The 18,633-nt window shown below is 35.5% G+C and overlaps 2 protein-coding genes across 6 annotated transcripts; both read right to left on the bottom strand.

Annotated features, from left to right (window-relative positions):
• Positions 1-1,411: 1,411 nt before the first annotated feature.
• Positions 1,412-4,925, bottom strand: LOC125654807 (uncharacterized). 2 transcript variants are annotated; one of them, XM_048884894.2, is made up of 5 exons: positions 4,789-4,925; positions 4,583-4,683; positions 4,360-4,465; positions 2,525-2,681; positions 1,412-1,892 (listed from the first exon to the last, which is right to left on the bottom strand). In XM_048884894.2, the coding sequence occupies exons 2-5, from the start codon at positions 4,635-4,637 to the stop codon at positions 1,719-1,721; spliced, it is 492 nt and encodes a 163-aa protein (XP_048740851.1). In that variant the 5' UTR covers positions 4,638-4,683; positions 4,789-4,925; the 3' UTR covers positions 1,412-1,718. The 2 variants fall into 2 exon arrangements, with proteins under 2 accessions (XP_048740851.1, XP_048740848.1); XM_048884891.2 differs by having other exon boundaries at positions 4,583-4,693; positions 4,789-4,924.
• Positions 4,926-7,627: 2,702 nt separating this feature from the next.
• LOC125655922 (uncharacterized) lies at positions 7,628-18,589 on the bottom strand. 4 transcript variants are annotated; one of them, XM_048886456.2, is made up of 10 exons: positions 18,358-18,589; positions 18,024-18,101; positions 17,495-17,560; positions 17,155-17,310; positions 14,073-14,150; positions 13,759-13,836; positions 13,080-13,181; positions 11,689-11,797; positions 9,551-9,683; positions 7,628-8,604 (listed from the first exon to the last, which is right to left on the bottom strand). In XM_048886456.2, exons 2-10 carry the CDS (start codon positions 18,040-18,042, stop codon positions 8,425-8,427), a joined length of 921 nt encoding a protein of 306 aa, XP_048742413.1. In that variant the 5' UTR covers positions 18,043-18,101; positions 18,358-18,589; the 3' UTR covers positions 7,628-8,424. The 4 variants fall into 4 exon arrangements, with proteins under 4 accessions (XP_048742413.1, XP_056001509.1, XP_056001508.1 ...); XM_056145534.1 differs by lacking the exon at positions 18,358-18,589 and adding an exon at positions 18,197-18,336; XM_056145533.1 differs by lacking the exon at positions 18,358-18,589 and adding an exon at positions 18,217-18,336 and having other exon boundaries at positions 18,024-18,102.
• Between the last annotated feature and the right edge of the window lie 44 nt (positions 18,590-18,633).

The following is an 18,633-nucleotide window of genomic DNA, read 5'->3' as shown; positions in this document are numbered from 1 at the left end:
CTCTCTCTCTGGTAATCAGAGTGCTTAATATTACTTTAGACGGGAAGAGGGCCTGGCCTTCCACTATAATTTGAATACAATCATTATGTGTTTATTTTCACATGCAAACGAATATAGTTTGGATTACAGTCCCCCTACTATTGTCGATAGTAATGGTAACTGATAAGATGGGTTACTAAACACACAAGGATAGATGATACGCATTTTGGTGTATCTACTATGTGATTCCTCTTATCCATTCTGCCAAGGTGTCTAATTCGTTTTTCATATTTGAATCATCTTCGACCGAAATCAAAATATAGATGTTTAGTCACCAATTGGGCTTCTCTGAATTTAGGACGTTTTAGAATAAGTGAATTAAGGTCCTCATCTTCAACTATATTGACATAATCAGTGATGGCATGTCCAACGGGGTTATAGCTGAAAACGAAGAACAATAACACGTAGGTACATGTCGATTATATATTTCTATCTAGGCACTCCAAAGCTTGTTTGTAATTTAAAAAAGTTTAGATACAGTAGGAGAAGTATATCTGTAGGACGCACAGAGTGTGGACTTGAACTTGAAATATAGTGGATTACAAGACTAAACGTTTTCATGATGAAGAATGTTGCTTATATTGACTGCATCAATTCCTTTTTAAAATAAATTTAAAGTTAAGGAACTGAATACATGATGTGATATTATTTCATCTACATCTGAGATAGATTTACCAATTTACCGGGGATCCCGTTTAGAATAGGTCCTCAGTACCCCTTGCTTGTCGTAAGAGGCGACTAATTGGGGTGGTCCTTCGAATGATACTTCAAACCCGAGGTCCCGTGTCACAACAGGTGTGGCACGATAAAGATCCCTCTACAAAAGCAGGAAGTGTCGAGCATAGGTTTAAATTTGAACCTTTCGTTGATCTTGGTGACGTTTCCAAATGTCTACAAGATTGTCGAGAGAGACGTTAAACAGTATTCAATCAATCAATCAACCAATCAATCAATCAATACATACATACTGGTGTTTGGTCTTGTAGTATTTCAAGACACTTTGTAATTTACGTTTATCTTTTTACACATAGTTTCATTGAACATTACTCATCGTATATTGTTCTACAGTCCAATGTGGTGCAGACGTTCTAGATTGGAACAGCCGATAATAGCATTGCGTTTTATTTAAATATGGCTAAGTGATTCTAGCTATGTTATTCTTCCTTATTCAATACAATAACCACTTCAGTTATATATAGAGGTTTCCAACTTAAATATTTCCTGTTTATATGCAATTCGTGAAAATCAATTCATTAATTGTCTATATATTGCCTCTTGTACATGAATTAATCAACAAATACAAATATGCAGTTAATTTGAATGATGCTTGGTCGCAGTCATATCAATCTAGATCTAGTACTTGCAAATATGATTCATTGTAAAAGTTTATTTTCATTTTTACAAATATTGATTGATTGAATATCTAATGCATGGAAGATCATGACTGTATCGTAAATAATGAATACTAAATATAAGAATGGTAATATTAATTCCAAATCTTTCTGTTAATTTGACCACAGATTTCATACACTAAAACAATATGTAACGAGTTGCGGTGTGATTCTTCAATAACATCGGATTCAGAAATCCTATCAGATCAATATATACAGATGGCACACTCTGCTTGAGTTTTTGTGTCTCTAGTTTGTACATGACGGATAACGGCATCTCTAAAGTTTTTATGACATAGATATATACATCGCTGCTTCATCAATTTTCTTCTGAACTTTCTGTTTTCTAGAATTGGAACGCGGCAAATTTTTAGGCGGTTTTGTCATCTTGATGTAATCGTCCACGTTTTCATCGTCAGATTCATCTATCTCCTTATCCGCTGGTATCCCATGTCTTTGATTCTACGATGAAATTAGTTACTTTGAAATTGTGTAGAAACGTTATATGATTTGAAAAACTACAGGAAATGATACCTTTTTACGAATCTTTTAAATGGATATGAGAGAAAAAAGTCAATCGATGTTTTAGTAATTTGCAGTAACTTTAGGTGTCTCTTTCTAATTAAAGCCTTTCGACGAATATTTTATATTCGAGCAATACCAAAATGAGTTCTAACTTCTCATTCATGACTATCTATGGATTGTGTACCTATTCATGTGATATTGAAGCATTTTTTCATTGATCTACAAACAATGACCGAAACATTATTCTATGAAAATGAATATTTCAGTACTTTTAAATACTGTAAATGTATTACATTTGGCTGCGTATTCTATTTAGCACCTTTGGCGGAACGCAGCTTCCGCTAAATCAAGTACATTGCTAAATGCCATCCGTAAATCTAGATGTTTAAAGTAATTCAGGAATGCGCTAAATCAAATCTACGCTAACTTGTTGAAAAAGCGATTTCCGCCAAATATCGTACACGCCAAATATAATACGGTTACAGTGTCATGCATGCACATCTTTGTTACGTTTGAGGAAACATATTTAATTGAGCCAATATTCTTCCTTTCTTTGATAAACAGAATACCTCATAAAAGTTCACTGAACTCGTGGGCATTTCAGTGACGTCATTTGTATAAAAATTAGAAGTGACGTTGTGGTCTGTAGGTTTCCTGGACAAATTGTGCCTTTCGTCAAAATAATATGTTCCTTTAGAAGGTCCTTGTGCACCATTTGGCGAGGATCTATAGACAGAAAAGATGTTACCAACAACATTAGATGAATTATACTGACAATATACATCTGTTTTAATAACAATATATGCCAGTGGAGATATCTGTATTGTTCGAAATACACAACTGAGACACTCACACACACGTAGGTATTTTATTGGGGATAATATAACCCCAACCCATTGAAAAGTGCTTACCTTATTAACGCTATTCCTGATTTCAGCGAAATTAATTATCATTATCATCATTATCGTGCATTTATATAGCTTTTTATCTAATAACACAATTACCCTTAAATGCTTTACATGTAAAACAAGTTAAAACCACTTAAAATATATGAAAACATAAAATAATATCAAACGCAGGTTAACATGTTAACTATTTGGATCGGACGTGACGCTGGAATTGACATCTTGGAGACATGACTGCAACATGAACACCCTATAGCACCTTATTTGTGAGGTGAGCACCCTGTCTGTGAGGTGAGCACCCTGTCTGTAAGGTGAGCACCCTGTCTGTGAGGTGAACACTATCTGTGAGGTGAGCACCCTATCTGTGAGGTGAGCAACCTATCTGTGAGGTGAGCACCCTGTCTGTGAGGTGAACACCCTATCTGTGAGTTGAGCACCCTGTCTGTGAAGTGAACATCCTATCTCTGAAGTGAATACTATATATGTGAGGTGAACATCGTATCTGTGAAGTGAACACTATATCTGTGATATGAACACCCTATCTGTGAAGTGAACAATATATCTGTGAGGTGAGCAACCTATCTGTGAGGTGAACACCCTATCTGTGAAGTGAACACCCTATGTGTGAAGTGAACACACTATCTGTGAGGTGAACATCCTATCTGTAAGGTGAACATCCTATATGTAAGGTTAGCACACTATCTGTGAGTAGAGCTCCCTATCTGTGAGATGAACACCCTATCTGTGAGGTGAACACCCTATATGTGAGGTGAACACCCTATCTGTAAGGTGAACATCCTATATGTAAGGTTAGCACACTATCTGTGAGTAGAACACCCTATCTGTGAGGTGAACACCCTATCTGTGAGTAGAGCACCCTATCTGTGAGATGAACACCCTATCTGTGAGGTGAACACCCTAGCTGCTCGGCAACCGCCGTCAGTTATACAAATCCTTTACTATCATTTTCACATAGTGTAAGATTAATTTTGTTTTGACAGTTAGGACGATAGCCGGACCGTGGTTTTACTTAGGAAAATGCAGCTTCCCCGATAAGACATGTTTACCATTGATATTCTAGTGTCATATGATAGTGTTCTTATAGATATTGAGGCCCTAATACAAATTTTCAGACCGGTAACACGATCCATCAAAATGTGTTAATGCATTATTCCAAACGAAATATCACGATTAAAATAAGTCCTCAGTAGCCTTCACCTATCGTAAGATGCGACTAAATGGGGTGGTCCCTCGGATGAGACCACAAAAACCGAGGTCCCGTGTTACAGCAGGTGAGGCACGATAATGATCCCTCCCTGCTCAAGAACTGTTAGCGCCGATCATAGGCCTAAATTTTGCAGCCCTTCATCGGCACTACTTACGTCTTCAAATGAGTGAGATATTCTCGAGAGGGACGTTAAACAATATATCACCAACCAACCAACCGAATTAATGTATGTTTGATTTTATTATTGAAATAATTTGCATAGATTTAATACCTATGTGATTTTCTGTGGTACTTTCGACATAGCAAGCCTGTTATGACTAGACCAAGGAGAAAACCAAACACTACACACCCGGATGTAACCAGCCAGAAGGTATAATCTGTAAAAATAATAGTCGTTTTGTAAAGAAAAACATGCTTTATTTATAGGTATTTTTACATAATATATTTATAATATTGTGATGTAGTATATATCTATCGTAATAAGTTGCTAGTACCTTGACAAATAGTTTCCAAAATCCATTCATGTGTACTGTTTTCGAATCGTCCCATCTTCACTCATTGATCAACATGATCAAATTATGTTTCACTCTGTTCCCTTATAAAGGCTTTGTGGTAAATAATGTAAAGTGATTTAAGCAAGCCACCTCTGATTATTAGTTATGAAGATATACCATGAGACAGAATCAACATTACTATTTACCTTAATGATGCTCACCAGATACAGCAAGGACGACATTATGTTAACATAAATTGACACAGTCCAATAAAATTACAGCTGAATTTCAGTATAAAGTATATTTATATACTTAACCTTTACTTCCCAAAACCATATCATTTTCTTCCTTAATCTTCATTGAAACATAAGCATCAGGAAAATGAAATGAAACATCGAATGGTACAAATTATGTTTTTGTTAGTCGATGAGTTTAATTATTTTTATTGACAAACTTGTTCTAATATATCCGTCTGTTAAAACATCCCGAGGGAACGAGAGCTGGACATGCTCTATTCTTTATAACTTCATCCTAGACTCATTTCATAAGTCTAAAACTCAACATAAATTTACGTTCGAATATTCCCAACTTTGAATCAATGCCGAGGAACTTAATAACGTTCTGTGTGCATTTTCTTTTCAAATAAAAATATATTCACAACTTTGACTTCTACGATTAAAGAAAATGATAAAGAATTACAAATGTTGCCAAATAGTACGTTCATTGATATAAAAGAGAGTAACAAAACTAAATCTAACCTACAAGTTCTACTACTCAGATCTTTGAATTTTATCATACGTCCCATTGAGCAGTCACATGTGCCGTGATCTCTACGTCTTGATAGATCAACGGAGTAATCCATAGTCAAAATCAGAAAGTCAAAAGGTTTTCTAATTGGTTTAAAACACGTCAGGCAGCATTTGATCCAGTGATAACTTGTCCTTAGATCAGTATAACGACCATATATTTTGCAAAATGCAAACCTTAAGACTATTACAACCCCTGCTACATCAACATATACGTCAATATATATGTCTCGATTTAAAGAATTGATATTACACAGAACATGCTCTCGAAAATTGAATCATTTGAAAGATATAAACATGATATGCAGTTGATACTGGGATATTGCTACACAGATATGGAGAATTGAGGATGAAGCAACTGAATTAATCTCCTTTACCATAAAGCTGTGTTGTTAATTTTCCGTTGAAAGTGATATTAGATATAATATAAAGGATATATGGAAGACTATGATGTGCCTTGTAAATCAAATTCACTTACACATGGAAATTCAAAAGCTGCCCCTTTCTCTCACTGTAACGGTATATTTGTAACTAAGCAATGCACCATTTGTTCAGTGTAAACGTAGAAATGTTAAATTAAACTTGACCTCACAATACGTATCAAAATGAAATGTCAATCCAGTTGGTTGCAATGCCTGTGTACATGTTGTTGCGCAATGCATTATCCCTTGAATGTTTTAAAAGAAATGCATATTATAAACTTTTAACTTGTAGGAGTGTAATTTCTTCCTTGATAAATATAAATGCAAAACCTGGTTTGAGATATGGGTAAATTCCTAATTTGATCCATTAACATTCAAAATTGAATCGTCCTAGTTTATATACATGTAACTAGGATAGGGAGTTCATGACAACAGAAGGCGACTGGTGTGTCAGAAATGTACTATAACCTTCCGGAACTCCTCAAGCTTTAACAGTAACTCTATTCTGAAGTATCAGCGATCACATGTCAAGGCGAGATAAAACAAAACCCGACAATACCGGAAATTATATTTAGCAATTCAGACATGCAGCATTGTTTTCTCAAGAGGAGAAAAGATGACACATAATTCTGGGGAAAATTAGATACATAAGTAATACTTTAGCAAAATAAAATCCTCAACCGGGGACAACCTACCTTTCAAGTTTCAAAGTTTACCGCCAGTATGTCTCCCATATTAAATTACTATTTAATTGTCAACTGTTATGAAGTCATAGATAATGTCAATCCACTCGTTAAAATATCACACTTTAAAGCAGAAAAGAATATAATGAAAAGCATTTTAAACAATCTTCAAATATGAGTTTTTAACAGCGTCATTATAATAAATCTTCCCCGTAGTACTGTAGCATATCCAAAGGAAGAGGTACTACATAGTAAACGTCCCTAGCGGGAGTCCTGCTACATAGTAAACGTCCCTATCGGGAGACCTGCTACATAGTAAACGTCCCTAGCGGGAGACCTGCTACATAGAAAACGTCCCTAGCGGGAGACCTGCTACATAGTAAACGTCCCTAGCGGGAGACCTGCTACATAGTAAACGTCCCTAGCGGGAGACCTGCTACATAGTAAACGTCCCTAGCGGGAGTCCTGCTACATAGTAAACGTTCCTAGCGGGAGACCTGCTACATAGAAAACGTCCCTAGCGGGAGACCTGCTACATAGTAAACGTCCCTAGCGGGAGTCCTGCTACATAGTAAACGTCCCTAGTGGGAGTCCTGCTACATAGTAAACGTCCCTAGCGGGAGTCCTGCTACATAGTAAACGTCCCTAGCGGGAGTCCTGCTACATAGTAAACGTCCCTAGCGGGAGACCTGCTACATAGTAAACCTTTCCCCGTCATTCTGCGTAGTGGATATTTCCATCTAACCGTAAATCATTAGAACTTTACACACTATCAGCAATATTAATATAGGGGATATTCGCTATCATGGCAGATGCTTCCTATACAATGAATAAAGAATATCTACTTTTTAGTTTGACTTACATGTATGTATCGTGTCACAATATATCAGGATAAACAATTCATTTATTGACGCAAGTGACAAAGTTGGTCGCAACTACCCGGTAACTACCAAATTTATGTAAATTAAAACGAAGATAAACGAACAGTGATCATTCTTATTAATATCACATACAAAACTGAAAGTACAGCAAACACGGACCACTGTAATATCAGAGGTGGGATGAGGTGCTTAAGAATAAACATCAACTAGGTGTTAACTATCAAACCTATGTAAAGCAAACCATCAAGAAACGTTCATTTTTATATCGAATTTTAATTTCCCTTGCATTAGTCATACATTATCATACCTATACTGGATTCGTAAACTTAACAAAAACGTTTACAAACATAAAAACCTTGCTGAATCCAGCGAATGTTCTACCAAGCCCCAACATTTGCTCCGTACGAACAAAGATCATTGATAAAACGTAGCTGATATTTTTAAACGTCGAGTTGAAAGCCACAGTCAGAAATGTTTCTTCACATGTATAAGCTTTTGAGCAAGTTTCTCCCAGCAAAAATATTAGATTAGGTCAGCTGATAAAATAAAATCATAATTCGTGCCCATGGGAATTCAAATAGACTGCTGGAAAAATGATCATAAAAACTGTGAAGATATTCTCAATGAGGAATTCTGCGCATTTTCAATATCAACTTCAGAGTACTTGTGCGGGGAATCAAAGTGGTGTTTAACAAAGTAATTTCTTGAATGTGGACGTTTTTGATTATAAACTTGCAAAATGCTGGCTTTGAGACTGTTGAAACGTCTGTAACATCAACTTCGCACACCCATATTAAAAAAAACAACTTTATAGTAAATATGCTTTCTACTGTACACTTTAGCTTTTGTGTAGTTTGATTGATTGACTATGGTTTTACGCCGTTGTGGCAATGTTTCAGCCATTCTATCGTGGAGTGTAGTTTGATGAAGAATAACAAAGTGTTGTTTGATGAAAAATAAAAAATCCCAGTTGTTACAACATGAATGAAACCGCGTTTACTATTTTAAATAAGAGAAAGTGTCACTTAGAATACTCATGCAGATCAACCATTATATATCGTTCAGTTCCATGTATTCTCCGCTATTGCAATCTTCTTGGTTTAGGGTTGTTCCGAAAACACTGCTTATTTCCTGACGACAGATATTTGAAGAAACTGTTTGTATGTCATCGCGGTCTGAATTCAGGTAAGGGATTCCAGCCTCTTCTGAGTTTTGGTATGTGTTAGGTATCTAGATTTTTGAAAACACTGGTATTAGTTTCTAAGGATGTTACATGCATGTAATCATATTAAGACATTATCTAAGAAAACATAAATTTGACAATGTGAAATCCTGTAGTTAAAAGGTCCATATTTGTAGTCATTCCTATGCAAACTCGTGGTTTTTGTTTTTTTTTTAAATTTTTTTGTTTTACATTTTAGGTGGTAAAGCTTTGTAACTGAGAGAACATGAGTTTGAGACCCTCTTCTGATTTGGCTGTGTTAAACATATGACATATATACACGTAATGATTGCTCCCTCACCAAATGCCCAGCATTTAGAAATGTGAATCACGGAATTTTCGAATATGACCTTAACAATGGGGATCACGTGTAGAACCTTCAATGTTACGGGCTAGAGCGCTAGGCATGTGTCTAAATTTGTGGTACTACTCCTACATTTAGTGACGTCTCAATATGATGGGAAAATGTTCGATTGCATGTAAACCAAACAACCAATAATTATGTTTCATGCACCGACGAGTTCTCAAACGCAAATAAATATTGGGAAACGCGGAAAATGTATATTTGTACAAACATGCATTGCATGTCGTTGTACTTCGTTTTTCACCTATTTTCAAATTTGTTTTATAAGATTGATACGTCTATCAGGATGAATGCTAGAAGCAAAATTGAAATCACAGAATATCATTAAGTAGTTTAATGTAATACAGATAAAGAAGGAAATACAATGATGTGACCAATCTCATAACTCCTATAAAGAAATCAAAATTAAGAGAACAAACACGGACCCCTGGACACACCAGAGGTGGGATCAGGTGCCTAGGAGAAGTAAGCATCCCCTGTTCACCGGTCACACCCACTGTTAGATCTAACTTTTCAGCAGGGGAACAGAGTGATATATAATACCGTCACCCATGGACGTCATCACATGATTGATTCGCTACACATTTTACCTGTGCATTGGGTGTATTCAGGGATTGAATAGATTGGTATCTGATGGGAAGTTCTGCATTCAAATTCTCCCGGGATGTATATTGTCTAGCATTGTTAATTAGGAAAACGCTTATCCTTCTGTCTTGTCTCTTTCTACAAACAAAATAACGTATTTTGATTATAACATATTGGCTGATTGATGTGAATGATTGAATAAAAGTCGTATGACAGCTTGTTCATTGTATCGCTTGTTAACGCCATGCATTTCTTTACCAAAACTCTAATATTGAAAGTTTTCTGAACTATATAATGAGGTTTCATGTACAATGTTTACATATTTATTGATTTTTCACATACATTTTCATTCTCATGATCACAATTACAAGTAATTAAAATACATATCAACAATTTTGAGTATATGGCACTCCTTCACACTACTACTGCACAGCTTAATTGATTGTATATTTCATATTCTAAGTTACAGATCAAAGATTGTATTCCAGGTTACTCAAATTTCAAAACTTCACATGACTTGATTGTTAAAAACTTTTCAATTTTGAAAAAAAGATAATGTGCCAGCCCAGTAATGAATCAAACAGGTTCCTTGAGCATACCGGAGGTGGAATCATATGCCTGGGAGGAGTAAACATTCCCTGTAGACCGATCAGTTTTATTTTGTTTTAATTGCACAATTGAAAATATATTGTTTGGAACACATAATTATGAAATTAACAACTTTATTACAGAAAGTGATAGTTTTTTCACCAATAATAACATTAGTAACAATAAAAAGCAATTCTTTTCTATCCCCCCCCCCCGAAAATATACATGATAAGACTAGAATTTCAGAACACGATAGAATATATGTTGATTTGTTAAAACATTTTCTTTACAAAAAACAAAAACAAAAACCAACAACAGTCATCTGAAATAAAATTAGTTTTCGTAAGGTAATATCTCCGAGGAGGAAACTTGTAATGAATTCAATGTTGTAGACACGAAACTTGAATGTCAATGCTTGTTTAAAAACAACTTTAAATGACTATTTAGCGGATACATTACTTTCCAGTGTTCTATTTTCAATTGATGTGGGTATGTGATAATTCCGATTTATCATATCGCATAACAAGAAGAAAGATTTTTTGCTCAGCAGTATAGATTCAAAGTAAAACGGAATAAATGGCGCACAATTTTTAACATACGATATTTTGACAAACATAGCCTTAAAAAACTTACATATAGTACTGGTTATACTGTTGTATCGCATTACACATACATTTGTTAGTCTAACCTTTCGTGAAAACTCTTGCAATAAAACATTTAAATCTTCATCCATCCAATTATTTTCAAACCAGGATTTGCTCTGGATTTTTACATCGACCAAAATAATGTTTAATTCGGCATGTATATGTTTAATAATATAGAAGATGATACCAAACATGCATTTTTCTACTCTTCCATGACATTCAGATTACTCCGTTTTGTGATCAAAATATAGGATTCACGACAGGTGTTACCGGTCGACATGGATTGCTTACTCCTTATAGACACCTAATACCACTTCTAAGGGACCGCGTCTACCCAACTCTTTATTGTGTAAACCCTGTGGGGGTTCTGAGATTGATCACTGTTCGTTATCTTTACCTTCCACAATGTTTTAACATAGATATCTAACTAAATGTTACATTTGTTACTACCCCGCTACTATGGATTGTCAAACAAGTTAACACATGGTTTCTGTCATTTTGTTAACTTCTTAATCCAGAAACTTCTTGAAGACATTTAAAAGTTTTTCACCCCATCCATTCTTGTATGCCATTGTTAAGTATTTTTGAGTAACAATTAGTCCCTTGGCCCTGTCAATCATTGACTTCCATACAAATTCTTAAAAGAGTGTCTATATTTGATGAAATTAAATATTTCTGATGTATGAGACCGTTACAGTAATTCATAGTCAATTTCAGTGTGCAGCATATCATTGAGAGAGATCAAGCCTATTTCCCTAAGCTGGAATGTTGATTACTCCCTCAATGTTATGCTTTATCTGTTTTATTCTACCGATTTATACATTTAAACCACAATAATATTTAATACATTGTTTAAAACCTGGATCCATTGGAAACACTCGCCATGGATGCTGACGTCATATGTAACGTACCTTGCAAACTTCATCCTTGACTTGTTGCCTCTATATAGTAACAGCATGACCAACATCCCCACCAGAAAACTGAATAACCCCACAGCAAATGATAGAACAACTGTATCTCCTGGAAATTATCAATAATTATAAGAAATGCTGATGCTCTCCGATTGGACTATACGATTTATTCTGGTGTAAATTAAAGAGTAAGTTCATATCAGATTCTATATTCAGGGTCTCTACAGCCCAGTAGCTAAGTACTTCGTTACTAGCTTGAAAATACGGATGTATATTTAATTGCTGTTACAAACTTTAGAAATTAATTTCAAAATTAAGGATTATCTTCCTCACGCATAACTCTTATTCTTAGACGAATTTGACTCCTCTTTTTTGGCACACTGTTTTCCTTATAATAGCTCTAAAACTTCATTGTTATTTCGGATTTCCAACATTTCGGTTGAACATCACTGAAGAGACATTATTTGTCGAAATGCGCATCTGGTGCATCATAATTGGTACCGTATAAGTTTTACATTGACTTCATGAGATTTATTCAGGATTTCCTTTTTGAACAACCATATATTTATTGACGAACTTATCAAAATTGGTACCGTATAAGTTTTACATTGAATTCATGGGATTTATTCAGGATTTTCTTTTTGAACAACCATATATTTATTGACGAATTTATCGACAAATCAAATAGTATGTATTATAGCACGTATAGGTGAATCAAACTCAATGTCATTAATGACTTTACGAGGTATTGCTAATGATGATCAATCTAATATCAACTACAAAGTGAGTAATTGATAATTCATTTTATCATTGTTGCAATAGAGGTGTTAATATTTGAGATGCACATGTTTTGATTTGTTGAAAGATTAAAAAAATATGTTAAGTTCCCAATAATTAAATAAAGGAATTATTGACTTTCGTTGAGGTCTGCTCGTTACTTAACGGACCTGAAAAAGTAGTGGTTGACCGAGGCCTTCAATATATATCCTCGTATTTATCGTATCTAAATTCTTTGCTCTGTGTTATAAAAATCTGGTATTCTCCATGCAGATAATCGTCGCAAACCACGGTTTTGTGTCCACTCACGCTCCCTCATACGAATATGATGATGGAGACAATCGAATGGAAGCACCTGTGGGTAACCGACGATACATGCAGATAAGAAAAGTACTAAGTTTACATGATTGACCTTTAATGAGTCTAATCAAGAATGGTATGGAAGCTGTTCAGGGTACGAGGTGTCTACATTATGATGCTGCTAAAGTTTCAGCAAACTGTGCGAGTTGCTTAAACCTGTGATCAAGCTTCGTTCTCTACACCCGATTTATATTATACGTGTTCTGAGTTCGTTTGATAACGACTGCAGAGAGGGAAGGAATATTTAGGTTTACCTGTAGAGTCGTGAGTATCAAGTTGCCGGGTTACTCCATATTCTGTTAATGCAGTGGAAGTTAATGTTATTGGATTCGATGTCGACGTCCCCGTTTTTGGCTCTAAATCATAAGCATTATTATGATGTAATAATATATAATCATCTTCACTTACAATGTATTATCTGGATTACAAATGCATGTATATTCCTTCATTGGCGGGGATTTAAAAACAAAGAATATTTTGAAAATAAGAAATTGATGGAAATAACTTTTAATTTACGATGGACAACAATGTTGTTTGCTAACATACAACAAAATGATAAGAATTAGAATATCAGTAAAAGTAAGAAGATTGATTGATTGAATATTGTTTAACATCCCTCTCAAGAATGTTTCACTCATATGGAGACGTTACCATCGCCAGTTAAGGGCTGCAAAATTTAGGCCTATGCTCGGCGCTTATGGCCTTTGAGTAGGGAGGGATCTTTATTGTGTCACACCTGCTGTGCCACGGGATCTCGGATTTTGCGGTTCATCCGAAGGACCTCCCCATTTAGTCGTCTTTTACGACAAGCAAGGGGTACTGAGGACCTTTTCTAACCCGGATCCTTACGGTGAAAAGTAAGATGATACTGTGAATAAAACAAATTTCTCTAAGCATTGATCTATGTAGGTGCTAAATAGGTTAGATAACTACGAGTTCCAGTGTTGATGTCCGTGGATTTCTTCCGATTGACTCTGTGTGTTGACATTTGTTCTGATGATGTGGTTACGTCTGAAAAATGTTCAAATATCTTATTAATGTCAATCATCTTTAAATTATATGACAGTTGCTTTAGCTGTTGAAGATGAAATATTGACCTATCAAATATATATATGTTTATTACATATATTTTCATAGAATTATTATTCATTAACATTATAATTCAAAATTCGAAAGAAGTAAGCAGAACAATGCCGATTTCTTTTAAGTTTTTACCTACATAACTTTGTTTATAGCTATATAATTACATGCTGCAGTGGTGCTTTCCATGGAGTTTTCTACATTGACTCTAGATTTTGAAACATGTTCCCATGATGTGGTAATATCTGGAAAAAAATCATGTTTCTAATAATGTCATTTATCTTTAAAGGTGTATACGTATTTGGTATTTCCAAAATAATAACTAATATTGTTAATATATCTATAATGGAATATATAACTTGCGAAACGCAAACTATTTCATTTTATTCCAGATGAAATGAATGCCCGTTTTAGCTCATTATTTGCTAATTTAACTCTCGCACATCTTCGGTTGGCCTTATTTGCATAATGTATGCATTGTACACGTCTTCCTCACACGTGGTCAGAACGTAAAAATTGTGTCAGTAAGTTTTCGGTAAGAGTTCATCTACTTTTGATATCGGAGTAAGGACGTATCAGACTAAATTTATCATGCTAATAAAACCGTTACGTGGTCAGTACTTGACTTGTTTCGGAAAGAGTTTCAAAAGACAGGATATGTTTTGAAACTACCTTCATTTATATTCTACAACCGCAGGATTTTATGCTTGTATTATAAAGTGTCTTGTTTCATTTTATTCTTGGAATACGCAAGTATTTGTATTTTATTTTTTTTTTTGAAAACCTAACACAAAAGTTAGAGTATATGTGCCTTCAAAGGTTTTATCAAATATTTCGCGCTGAAGATATCATCTTGACATTTTATTCATTATATCTATTTTGCAACTTTGTTTAACACACTAAAATGTAAGAATTTTCGCTTCACCGATCATGGTAGCCTAGCTGTTGAAGCTGTAACTTCAGAGTCGAGATAACTGAGTTCCATTTTCGATCTCGGTTCCCCGTCGGACGTACAACTTATCACATGTAGGTACAGACTGATCCTTTTTATAAGCACGTGACACTAAAATGAAAGTAAAGATGTTTCGCATATGACCTTAAACGCAGAAGTCACGTGTCTTGATTGGCATGAACAGAATGGATTATTCTCGCTGCTTCGGTCCTGAGCGCCAAACGTTGTGACACATTAAGTCATTTTTTAATGGGACGTAAAACAAAACTATAAACATTTTCGATAATGATAACAATGATATCCTTTATACAAACTATTTCACACGTTGCCCTGTCTTTAGCATTATCAAATCAATACATGTATAATCAAACATAAAATTGAAGGTATCAGATAATTTATATACCGATCAGAGCTACCTCAAAAGAAACCAACCGGTCGCGCTAGCTCTGGTATACAGTCCGCTTTGTAACCAGGAGGTCGTGAGTTCGAATCCCGCTCGTACCATGGCTGGGTCAAATCTAAGAGGTTAAGATAAGTATTGATTGCCCCTTCGCCAAACGCTCGTCATTTAGAAGTGAGAATCACTTATCTTTCGGATATGACCTTAAAACGGAGGTACCGTGCGCGACAGGCGTTGGCACGATAAAGAACCCTCTCTACTATGGCCCTGAGGGTTAAGCATAGGTCTAAATTCGTAGCACGTGTTTCACAGCTGGTGACGTCTCAATGAAAATGCTGGATGGGAAGTAAAACAAACAATCAAAAGAAACCGAAAACTTGAGACTCATGGGGAATCAAAATAATGTTGGAGATAAGACGACTTAAGATATGTCAAAAGTCTGTAATTTCTAATAAAATCTGATAAAATGCTCAATAAAATTGATGCCATCGTCGCAACCCACGGCTGAAATGTACGCTCCTCTCCCCTTTCATCAGTGGGTCTCTGCATGAGAATTTCTTCGTTTCTCATAAATAGGCATAGCGAAAATGACGTAATCCGTTACCATTAGAATTCATTCTAAGCATTATATGATGATCTGGTCTTGGATAACCATGTTTAGCTTGTAAAACAGCTATAATGGCCGAAGCAATGAAAATGTGTGCTTTGTGCACCAACAGTTTTGGAAACAAAAATCCTACAGATCGATGACAACTGAACAGTTTCACAGGTTTTTTCCCCCCTGTTATATATCCACTTGCTTCGAATTGGAGAGTTGTATTAAAAATGCACGACACTTGCCATTAGTTTCCGAATATTTCATTGGAAACGCCCGGTATTATAGCTACTATTTACCGCCTGCTATTAAGGAAAGAAAAACATAATTACTCCTCATCAAATGCCCTGAGACATCGGCTTGTTCATAACTGTCTATGTCAAACACAGGTTGAATACATACGGAGTGCGTTCCAGGTCGCCATTCGTTTGCAGTAGTACAAATTCCTGTCGATCCTGAACGCCGAGTACGCAATTCGAGAACTTGTTCGAGGTTAAAAAACTCACACCACCTCTGCCGGTATTGTGGCCGAAGGATAAGAACACGTCCGTACGTAAATGTTTTCGTCGATCGCGACTTTAACATTGGAGCACGAGAACAACGGAAATGACGATCTCGAACGCGCTCACGGATTCTGTGCTGGTAAGTTTACCGAAGTAGTGGAACAAAACAAGCATTCTGATTGGTCAAGAGTAATATACCCACATTCTATAAACAGTTTAAATCTCAAAATAAATTGTCACGCAGAGAGCCACGGATGAATGGGGAGAGTAGCGTACATTTAAGCCGTGGTTTGCGACGATGAGGTGCTGCTGAAATGATGAAAGACCATCTGAAATCTTCTGTTTTTGTCTTTGCTGCATACTTAAAATCACAAGAGCCCTGCCTTGCATTTCTTTTGATCTCTTCATTCACAAATCCAAAAACATTCAGATAATTCGATGTCATGTGTGTAAAATTTTAAACACAAGAGTAATTTCGAATTCGCCTTTTTCTTTTTGTAGTCGAGATGCACGGAGATGGAACTGAGGTCATTGATCCTACTCTGAGATAAAAAAAATGTCACTTGACAGAAATTGTGAAAATGATGATCAGGGGTCAATGCATTGGTGTATTCAACAGCACAACATTCGCAACACACACAGAAAAAATAAAACAGGAATATGTTATCCATGTGTTAAAGTTTCACTATTTGGCTTGCCTTATAAATGATGTAATATAAATACAGCAACGATTAGTATCACTCGTTTAACACTTGTTATTCACCGTTTTCCTCACATAAATACGTCATGAAACAGGTACCTGCATCCGGGTGTTCGGGGCGTTTTGTTCGTCCTGAATACGTTGTAATCAATAATGGTCGTCTCGCTGTTGTCCACTCTGGGGGTGAAATTTTCACCGTAGGGAATCTAAAGATGATTTCCTCTTTATTGTTCTCTTCGCGATAGATCGGATTAACTGAAGCAGAAAAGGGTAAAATGTTATGTGATAACATTATATATATATATATATATATATATATATATATATATATATATATATGCATGCAAGGTGAAGATAACGAACAGTGATCAATCTCATAATTCCTACAAGCAATACAAAATAGATATCACACTGTAAGGACTTGAATCTGTTTACTTACATGGACAATCCGGCATTGTAGATTTCCAGTACGCACATGTTCTAATGTTTTCTTGGCATGTCTTCTCTGTAATAAAATTACTTTGAAAGAACATGTCTAACTTGAATTTTATTTAAAACTGACGAAATCTTGCGCAAGAAAGAAACTACATAAATACATCGATTCTGTAATGATATGCAGAGTTTCAATGTTTCCCCTGCGTAGCCTGATACATATTTATTTCTCCATTAGATGTCCATATGGCCATGCAAGGTGAAGATAACAAACAGTGATCAATCTCATAACTCCTACAAGCAATACAAAATAGATAGTTGGGCAAACACGGACCCCTGGACACACCAGAGGTGGGATCAGGTGCCTAGGAGGAGTAAGCATCTCATATGGCGAAATCTCTTGTCTAGATAACAAAGCGCTTATGGACAACAAAAGCACCTCTTAGAACCGTCTATAGTGCTGGAGTGTTCAGTGAAGATCCCGATGATACAAACTAATATTTAATTGATGCATATACTATGTAAGTTTATTATACCTTTCATTGTGATGTCCATACGTACAATGGACCTCTATCTTCAAACTGCTTAGAAGAAACAAAAGTCTGCGAGGACTACTGAAAAAGAAATAGGCGATGTTATTGATATCAAACACAGAATTTATCCTTAAGATGTCAGTTTTTTAACGCCTTTAGAAAGTAGCATAAATCACTGTTAGAATAAATCAGTTCCCTTGGGTTTTTCCGACATCATAATAGCGGTGCAAAGTGAGTGGTCTGATTCGAAGTACGTGCCATTTCACACAATAAAATTAACATTACAATGAAATGAAGTTGCATTTTTAAACGAAAATGTTTGATGAAATATACTTGCCCTTTGAAATCGACAGACAGATAAGCTTTCAGTTAAAAATATATTGGTCAAGCAGATTTTGACATTTGTCTAATTCGGATCAGTATTTTCCATACTTTTCTTCCTGTTTCCGTTGATATTTGAGAGTCAGACACATCTAATCATTTTATCTAACCTAAAAATCTAGTCTAGTGAACAATGTGACATAATTCTATCTACAAAACAAACCTACTTTATCTGAAGATAATCATCAACTATTTAATTACGCATTGTACACGAAGGTTGTCCCAAATACTC

This window comes from Ostrea edulis, chromosome 7 (assembly GCF_947568905.1).
Source record: "Ostrea edulis chromosome 7, xbOstEdul1.1, whole genome shotgun sequence".
Taxonomy (NCBI): domain Eukaryota; kingdom Metazoa; phylum Mollusca; class Bivalvia; order Ostreida; family Ostreidae; genus Ostrea; species Ostrea edulis.
The sequence above is the reverse complement of the archived record's forward strand: the minus strand, read 5'-3'. Positions and strand labels throughout refer to the sequence as shown.

Bases quoted from the DNA above. Each gene is read 5' to 3' on its own strand.
- LOC125654807 (XM_048884894.2), bottom strand. From the start codon at position 4,637: ATGGGACGATTCGAAAACAGTACACATGAATGGATTTTGGAAACTATT. The intron at 4,466-4,582 runs GTACTAGCAACT...TTATTTTTACAG, and splicing joins TTTGGAAACTATTTGTCAAG to ATTATACCTTCTGGCTGGTT. The intron at 2,682-4,359 runs GTATTAAATCTA...TTCTGTCTATAG, and splicing joins TACCACAGAAAATCACATAG to ATCCTCGCCAAATGGTGCAC.
- LOC125655922 (XM_048886456.2), bottom strand. The intron at 13,837-14,072 runs GTAATTATATAG...AACATTTTTCAG, and splicing joins GGAAAGCACCACTGCAGCAT to ACGTAACCACATCATCAGAA. The intron at 11,798-13,079 runs GTAAACCTAAAT...GATAATTTCCAG, and splicing joins TGATACTCACGACTCTACAG to GAGATACAGTTGTTCTATCA.